This window comes from Nestor notabilis, unplaced genomic scaffold (assembly GCF_000696875.1).
Source record: "Nestor notabilis isolate BGI_N333 unplaced genomic scaffold, ASM69687v1 scaffold26214, whole genome shotgun sequence".
In the NCBI taxonomy this organism is placed as follows: domain Eukaryota; kingdom Metazoa; phylum Chordata; class Aves; order Psittaciformes; family Psittacidae; genus Nestor; species Nestor notabilis.
In genome coordinates this window covers 48630-58087 of record NW_009926398.1, presented here as the reverse complement: position 1 = coordinate 58087, position 9458 = coordinate 48630, and the positions used below count along the sequence as shown (strand labels likewise).

The following is a 9458-nucleotide window of genomic DNA, read 5'->3' as shown; positions in this document are numbered from 1 at the left end:
CAGTGTTATTTTCCTATTTCTTTACTGCCTCAATGATAAGGCAAACAAGGGGGAAAAAAGGGCTAGAGAGGGTTGAATCTTTTCTTTCCTTTTATTTTGTCCTTTCACAGATCAGAATCCTTTCATGCAACTTTCAAGTTGGGAAAGCAAACATGAACTGAAACACAGCACAAGAATGAACTCCGTCAAGAAAGAGGGGAAAAAAAGCAGAGTGGAAATCTTTTGGGCACAGGCAAACAGGTGGGGGGAACGTCTGGTCTGGGAAGGCAGGGTGTCTGCAATCTTCGTGGCGATTAGATTTAATGGGACAGAAACGTTTCTCTCCTTCACATCCCCTCCTCCTCTCAGCCTGAGGGGGAAAAGGAGGGAGGTGGTGATGGGGAGGTGGCGGGGGGGAGAGAAGATTTGAAAGAGTCTTTGACGTCAGCCCTGCCCTATAAAAAGCTGGCAAGGAGCTGGAAAGCAGAGAGCAGAGCTCACGGAAGAGCAAAGATGCCAACCCCGAACATCTCCACCTCTGCAGCCAAAGGCTTCCGCCGGGCGGTGTCAGAGCTGGACTCCAAGCAAGCTGAGGCCATCATGGTAAGACAACCCAACCCCACTTCTTTCCCTCCCCCTCCAAAAACTGCAGCCTCTCCTGTAGCTGTAGGCAGAGGCAGTTAGGGACAGATGGACCAACACTGCCTTTGTGGGAGTTCTCCCACATGGGCACCTCTGGGTTTCAGGCTGGCAAAGGGAAATTACCTGAACAGTTCTCTCTATATACAGGTACATGTGAAATGCAAACATTTAGGGGGTTGAAATCCGAACTAATGCAACCTCCACCTTTCCCCAAACAAGAGCAAGATAAATAACCCATAGACCTAAAGCAGGAATAACAAGGAATCCCCAGCATGAAAGGCAATTTGAAAATCTTAATGTTTTCCTGGTTTCAAGGCAATAAACTGCAGTGATTTCACTTGTTCTAGCATAATGTAAAACTGTGGCTGTTATTTCAGACAACATATGAGGCACAGGCAGTTTAATCAGCTTGTTCACTGCTGCTGCATCCACAGTTTTGCTCTCTCCCAGCACATTTTTCCCCTGTTCCTGTTTCCAGCCCTCCCTGATGTGGACTCAGCCCTGGGTTTAGCTGGTAGAATGCTTCTGCACACACCAGATCTGTATGTGTCAGGGAAAGGAGATGAAAACTTTCTGCTGATCTGTCAAGTGCCTTTAGAAAGCCAAGTCTGGCCAAACCATTGGACTGTCTGTAGGGGCAGGGACATTTCACCTCCTAACCCAAATGCCAGGGCAGGCAGGAGGAGTCTGAGGCTCCCAGCACAGGACAGTCCTGTGGGTCAGAGATATAACCAGGCTGTGGGCAACCCTGGAGGAGCCAGAGCAGACCGTGGCAGTGGGTGCACCAGGAAGAGAACCCCTCAGGATGCTTCACAGGAGGAAATGAGGGAATTGAGATGGGTTAGGGAGAAGATGCGTTTGGCAGAAGTCTGCAGGATGACTCCAGCAGGTCAGTTATAGAGCTCCCCTATGCCCGCTGCCTTTTTCACCCACTCTGCTTACCTTGTGTGATGCTCTGACTTGGTAAAATCAGCCACTACATAGGCAGCGAGAGGTGTTTTGGAGAGTGGAGTATGCTGGAAAGGAAGGGAAATATTTAGGAAACAAGGAGGTAAGCTTGCTTTCTATAATAAGTGGAAATCAGGGAAGGCTTCCCTCTCACACAACCATTTTTGTTTTGTCAGAGTAATGAGCACTTAAGTGGTTCTTGAAAGCCTAGTATTTTCCAGACTGCTCATCAAATAAGTATTCGAGACGCTCACTGCTGTCTGGAGAAGGGGAGAGTGTTATTTTACTACACACTCTGGGGTGCTGCTTCATGTTTGATGGGAAATAGACCACTGAACAAAGGGACCAGAGGAATTTGGGTTCACTAGGTATGCTGGCAGGAGCATAGCAACCTGTTTGGGATAAATGGCTCCTCCTCTATCCTGCAGGGATAACCTCAGCCCATCTTTGTATCCCTTCTTTGAATGGGAGTTCTCAGAAAAATAATAAAAAAACCCCAACTTAGTCTTGTAAGGATCACTTTGAGAGCAGCCTGTGTGAAAGGCTTTGCCCTTTGTTCTCACCTAGAACAGATCTTGTAAACCACGTCACTTATTTTACTGGCTTCTACTAGGCAAGAGGTGTGACTGCATCTGTATGTCAGGGACATCTCGTGCGTCTGTGTGGCCACGTGTGGTGATCAGCCACGCAGTGTCTGTGCGTCTGTGGTGTCTGTATGGCCGTGGGTGATTGACCACCCAGCCCCTTCCCATCACTGCACCAGCTCCAGCAGGTCTGAGGTGTTCCCTTGCCATTAACCTCCAGGGACTACCACCCAGGTGGGAAAAAAGGACCTTTGCAATCTCAGAACTCATTTACACAGGCAGGTATTTTATGTGTCACCTGGGCCAGCCAAACATCAGACTCACACCATGGAAAAATCTCTTGTCATGTATTTAGTTTTTCTGCTGCTGGTAGCTTTTACAAGACACCCTGAGAGTGTAGCTGGGGCAGGGTTTGGTTACAGAGCACGCAAGTGGAGCCAGACACAATATAGCAATTGGAGGCAAACCAGCAGAAAGGAGTGCCCAGGGAAGCAAGGGTGCGACATTACTGTCCTCATGCTGCTGGGAGGGAAATAGCCTCTGCAATCCTTCCTGCTTGCTGCAAGTAATGTGCCAGGAGAAAAAAGCCACAGTACTTTAACTCAGAACACAGTATTTTTAATGACATTAGTCAGGTAGGGGACTCTGAGTTGCAACAAATTCAAGGAAGGAAAAATGAACTAACCTTTCATAAGAAGGGCAAACTAACCCTTCATAAGAGGTGCATGACCATATCAGACTCAAGCCTCAGTTAGGCAAAAAAATGCTCTGCAAAACCAAATAAAAGTTCTCATTGTAGCTAGATGTGCACTCAGAGAGCTAGTCTGCAAGGCAATTTGGAAATACCACGTAATGGTGACTTCCAAAGAAAGGAAGGCATTTATCATAAGATATCAGTTTGGTTAGTTTATATGCCAGATTCCTAATTTCCAGCAAAAGGAGTGTAAATGATGAGAGGCAGAGGAGAGGATGATGAGACGGGGCATGCAACCAGGCGGCCTCTACCTGGTAGAGGGGGCAGCAGGTGGGCAGACCCCTCCCAGACATTTTCTTCCCCCACAAATGTATTTTTTTTTCTCTTAATTTTTAAATTTACCCACCAAAAACATGCCACCATGGAGCTAAGCAGCTTCCAGGACCCCTCACTCTTGGCTGCCAGGGGCCACCCGGTTACAGCACATGGGTCCGACTGGTCAAAGCTACTTCTCCCATGTGTCTTTCCAGTCAAACAAGTCTTCTTGCTATTTAAACTCCTCACAGACAGATTTTAACCTATTTACAGCCTGAACATGGGGGCCTGTTTTCCCTTCTCTCCCCTGCTCCACCCCACAAGTAAAATCCTGCTGCACCCCTGTTCCTCTGGGCACAGTGTGATAAAACATCCTTGGCTAATGCACTGCCTGGCTTGAGACTGCTGCACAGCCCTGTTATGGTGGCTAGCACAAGGTTGTTTGCCCTGCTTATTGCAGGCACTTTAAAGTAAACACCAGCTTAGCTTTAAACACAGTAGTGATATAAAAACGCGCGCTTAAAGCTGAACGCTTTCATGAGACTGTAAAAGTTATGGCTGAGGATACTTATTAGACATCTTCTCTCTTTGGGCATGAATACCATCAGTTTAGATGAACAGCAATATGTGCTTATTTGTTAGAAGGTGTTTTTCTATGCCACAAGGAATAAAAGGGTTGAGGATTAGCAAATATCATTTCAGAGGGGTACCTTTATTAAAAGAAGGACCAGATAGAAGTGCGTAGGCTGGCACCTAGATGTGCTGCATTTTTCAGGCTGCGTTTTAAATGTCAGTGTTACACTGCTGAAGCATCCAAAAGGATTTTCTCAGGAAACATTAGTTACTAATGGTGGGCTTTGAAAATCAGAGAGAAAAAGGGCTTAGTAGTTGAATGGGCTGTCTTTTTAAAAGGAAAACATTCGCCAGATTTTCAGAAGGGAGGGAAGGTGCTGCTTGGTTAACATCTACCTCTTTTCCAGATATTTTCAATGTAATCATAGGGAAAACTTCAGCCAGTCCTGCTCTGTATGCAGGTGCCAGATGGCTTTATGTCCTTCTTTGGTGCTGCCCCAGGTTTCTTTTAGCAAGTTCTGAGGGTTTGGCAGCTGTCTTGGGTTTTGAACACAGAAAATTGGAACCAGCTGAGCTGACTCTGAAAGGAAACTTGAGTTCAGTTTTTCTAAAAGGAAAACTGGTTGTAAAGTACCACGAACAAATAAGTTAGTATATGAGCTATTTGTATAACAAAAGAAACAGCAGTGACAGAAATAGTTTGTAGCTTACTATAAATATAAGTGAGTGACCTAACATGACCCCAGGCACAGAGTTACAGCATTTTAGGTGCAATTCCAAGTAACAGAAATCTGCAGGAGTTTGTTGGGACAAACCAAATCTATAGATCAGTGGGAGGAATTTATTTTCTGGGGTATATGGATGTGGTTCCAATTACATTTCGATGGGTAAGCATCCACTTAATGCCAAAAGAAAGTGTTGTGTTGGATCCTGGGAGCAGTTTTGCTAAGCTGCCCTGTTAACACACCTGCAAACAGTTCATTTTTCCTGGCCAGGCCATGCCACAGCAGTGGGCTTCAGCTGTCCCTCATATCTTTTATCTTTTCTCAGATGACTTCAAGTTTACCTAACACCTCTCCACTTGAGTTCATCAGACACCTGAAATCTGTGTAAGATTGTTTCTGATTCTTATCTTTTGAAGGATATTGGAAACTGTTGCTAGGGAAGGTGAGGAAAGAAACCCACTCTCCAGTCATGCTACAAGGGTATTTTACACAGCTCCACTAAAGCTCTACTTTTCCAAAAGTTCAATTCTAAAGCCTCAGTCCTTATCACCAGATTTTCCTCTACAAAGCCAGACAAGTCAGTCCAGCCTTCCCCTTCTACCTTCCCTGAGACACATGTGTCATACCTCACCCAGCTACCAGCGAAGCCTCTGATCTCCCCTACAGCTCTATCAGAAGTGATAATTATTTCTGTTCTGCCTTCAGTCTCCACGGTTCATTGGTAGGCGTCAAAGTCTCATTGAAGATGCTAGGAAGGAAAGGGGGGCTGCCGCCCCCAGCCTCTGATGCTGCAGAGTCTACAGAGACCATTGTCTTTGAGGAGAAGGATGGAAGAGCAATGCTGAACCTCTTCTTCATGCTCAAGGGAGCCAAGACTTCACCACTGTCCCGTGCACTTAAGGTATTTGAGGTGAGTACCTAACCTGTTGTATGGGACTCAAGGAACACACTGGAGATTTCATGGCTGTTCTGTGAGAAATATCATATGAGTCTACTAAATAAGACTCAGACTAGGCCTTCCTACTGCAAATTGTAAGTTAATTGTTTGATATCCCCACAGTCATGCTTTTCTCATACCCAGCATACCCTCATTTTTCATCACTCACAATGAGCTATACCTTTATCTGGTAGTGCTGCTAAGTTCTGGGCTTAACTTTGCTTCATTACGGGATAAAACCACACAGATTTGCACCTACAGTCCACACCCATGTGTCTTGTAGTATACCCTGGCAGCCCCCTCCACTGCTCAGAACTTCAACTTCATGCACAAGGCTCTGATCCCACATTCAAAGCAAGCTCTGTGCCCTGCATGGCTACAGACCAAACCCACCTTATCTGTGGGTCAGGGATTTGCCAGCCTCTGAGTGCCGTTGCCATATTGTCCCTTGGTCAAATACTCACAGGAAAAGCTTCATCATGAATATAAAACTGGTATATTGATTTCAAAAGTACCTCCCTACTTCAGGGATGAATTTGATTCACATGTTAAAGGTTCTGTTTGTTCCCTGAAGATGTGCCCTGTATATGGCTTTAATACCAAGGGAAAATGATAACTAATTGAGCTTTTCCCCCCTAGCCATCAATATAATATTGCATTATCTAGGATCTCAGTACCATGAATGGAAAGACTGAGATAAGTACTGCCTACTTAAACAGTAATCAAAACATGACAACTTACATTATGTAGTACATTTTCATCCAGAAGGATTCAAAAGTGTTTTGCAAACTGAGGCTCTGAGATATGTTTTATCTACAATAGTTTAATTTCATTGACTTCAGTAGTGAGACAAAAGGACAATTTGTTCCTATTAATCTGTTACGTGGGTTGTAAGGGGCCTTCAGAGGTCTCTAGTCCAACCTCCTGCTCAGAGCAGATCCAGTCACAGCAGGTTGATCAGGACTGTTCTTGTTGCATTTTGAGTATCACCACAGTAGAGATCCCATGGTCTCCTTGGACCCCTTCAGCAGTGTTTGACTGTCTTCATGGTAAGGAGCTGTTTCTCTTTTCTTTTTCTTTTCAATGTCCTTGTTCCGGCTCTTGTTCTCCCACTGTGTACTTTTCAGACAAGCCTGGGTCTGTCTGCTTTACAGGTACTAGACTGTGAACCAACCTCCCCTGCCCTTTCACTTCTTAAGGCTGAAAAAATCCAGTTTCCTCAGTCTTTCTTCATATGACATTGTGCTCCAAACCCCTGAGCATCTTGGCAGCTCTCCATTATGCTACAGTACACAGCATAGGGTACAATGCCTTCCATCTTATGGGACAAGGTGCTCCAGATGTAGTCTTACTCATCCCAGACAGAGAGGAGGAATCACTTCCTTTGACCTGTTGTCTACAGTCTTGTTTCTATAATTCAGTACGTGGTTGGCCTTTCTTGTCACAAGGGCGTGCTACTAGCTTACATGTTAATATACATAATTATATAACACCTTCTTCTGCACAAAATGCAACCTTTTCTGGGATAAAAACAGATCACCAGCAACACTATACAGCAAAACCACTACCTAACAGCAGTAAATATACAAAAGGTGTGTTTGGAGGATGAGGATTTCCCTGAAATTGTAGGGCACTCTAACTGTTCATTGCCCATGTAGTACTATCTCTGATAATTGTACAGAAAGGGGTAAGATCTTGAGCAATTGCAAAACCTCTTGCATTTCCTCTAAGAGGATTGTTGCAAGAAAATTTGTTTTCTTGTCTCAAGACTGAAAGAATCTCTAAGACAAGTTTGTCGGACAAAAGTCTTGGTGTTGCCATGGGTTGGGTCTCCTTCCTAGAAGTGCACAGATGCCAGAAAAGGCATGAAAAATCCATCAGTGTAACATTTCAAAGGCAACAGACTGCTTAGAAGGTATGAAACATAGAAGTGTAGCTTCTTGTACTTAGTAGATTTTATGTTACAATGTATTTAAAGTCTATAATTTAAACAATTTTTAAAACATCAAGCAAGAAGCTAGGGAAGCTTATGGTCAAATATTATTTCTTTCTTCCTGGAGCAATTTACTTGCTGCATCAAAAGATTTCCTAGTAAGAAGCTCTTTGAGCTTGTCACTAGAGAGCTTTAAATATAATAAAAAGACAAGCATGTCAAGCCACAACAGAGGAAGATTTATTTTGCAGAGCCCTCTGGCAATGCAGGTACAAGATATGAAAGCAGATGGGCATAATGACATTTGCCTCATCATGAACCAGGCTTCAGGGAAACTGGTTTCACTCTTCTGTATGCGTTACATGCAGCCAAAGCATAGGTAATGCAATCACAGCTGTCAGATTAATGCAAAGGTATTGATTGTTGAGGGGACAATGTAATAGTGAAGTTGGGAGGTACATTAAAAAACACAGTCCTTATTTAATTTACCAGTGGTATTGCATCTGTTCCTTCTCATCATTCTGCCTCTGATTAATAAAAGAAATCATGTCCCTTCCTCTACCAAAGATCTTGCACAGACTTTGGAAAGATTGGGTCATTGTCCAAGGACTTGGGCTTGTACTACCAGCTTTCACTGAGCTAAAGAAAATATCCAAAATCTACCTGAGAAGAATAGTTTTTTTCTCTAGTCTTTGCGGGAGGCCAGTTCTGATGTTGAGTCCAAATGATATCAGTTCTGCTAAGGAGCCCCAAATTAACGGTACTGCAGGTTGGGTTCAGCTCAGCCGCGCTGTTTCAGCACCACGGCCAGCGCCGCGCCGCTGCCCCTGCCCGGGCAGCGCCAGCCCCTGCTATGCCAACTCCAACCTCTTCCTTATTCCCCACCAGCAAAAAAGCATCTCTGCCTGCAGTAGGAGCTTGAAGGAGAGGAGGCCACAGGAGGTGGCACTCCACCACACCAGGTTCCCCTTTTGATAAGATCTTCTTTACCAGTACCCATAGGGGCCTACAAGAAATCTGGAGAGGGACTTCTATGAGAGTGAGTAGTGGTAGGACAAGAGACAATGGCTTTAAACTGGAAAAAGGTAGATTTAGATTAAACATTAGGAAGAAATTCTTTACTGTGATGATGGTGAGGCACTGGAACAGGTTGCCCTGAGAAACTCTGGATGACCCATCCCTGGAATAGTTCAAGGCCAGGCTGGATGGGGCTTCGAGCAACCTGGTCTAGTGGAAGATGTCCTTGCCCGTGGCAGGGGGTTGGAACTGCATGGTTTTTAAGGTCCTTTCCAACCCAAACCATTCTATGATTCTGATTCTATGATAGTTATTGATCAGCCCCACTGGTTGTCTGTACAGAAGGGAAACCTGTGAAATTAGTGGTTAAATGTGTTTATCCCAGTAAGAGGAAAAAAGGAAGAAAAAGACAAGGGGATTCCCTCCCAGGTGCATCCATATGGACATCTTCGGGAAGTACCAGCAGGTATTTCAAGTGTTATTTAATGCTTTTGTTCTCCTTTTCCATGTCCCAAAAGACATTTGAAGCTAAAATTCACCACCTGGAGACCAGGCTTAGCCGAAAGCCCCGAGAAGGCACTGCTGAACTGGAATACTTTGTACGCTGTGAAATCCACAGCTCTGACCTCAATACGTTCATTAGCTCCATCAAGAGGGTAACAGAAGATGTGAGGACCACTAAGGAAGACAAATGTAAGGAACTTACTTACAAACTGTTTCACTTTTGCAGAGAGGCTGGGCTGTAGAAACAGGGTTGTTCCCAGAAAAAGGGATGGGCTATTGTACACTGAATTTGAGCAAAACAGAAAAGACTGCCTCTGGGACACCTGAATCTTGAAAGCTGCTTCCCCCCTTATCAATTTCTCAACAGACTCCAGAGTCCATAGCCCATTCTTCTGGTGCAGATTGGAAAAACAGAAATAGGAGATGAAATTTCATCCTTTGTTCACACCTCTCCTACAAAGTTCTCCATTCCTACTGCAGTGTTTTATATTATAAATATAAAGTAGTTTCTTACCTATGCGTCAAGAACTGTGTACAGATCCAGCACTAAACTACAAGACAGTCCCATGACATCCTGTTCTGAAGACAGGGTTATTCTTATTGTAAA

General features: G+C 44.5%; 1 protein-coding gene across 1 annotated transcript in view; it reads left to right on the top strand.

Moving 5' to 3' along the window:
• The first annotated feature begins 489 nt into the window (after positions 1 to 489).
• The window catches only part of LOC104404956 (tyrosine 3-monooxygenase-like), a 17546-nt gene continuing 8577 nt past the window's right edge, over positions 490 to 9458 (top strand). Inside the window, 4 exon segments of the mRNA XM_010013516.1 lie at positions 490 to 582; positions 5166 to 5237; positions 5239 to 5370; positions 8866 to 9040. Coding sequence (XP_010011818.1) covers positions 493 to 582; positions 5166 to 5237; positions 5239 to 5370; positions 8866 to 9040 — 469 coding nt within the window. The 5' untranslated portion in view covers positions 490 to 492.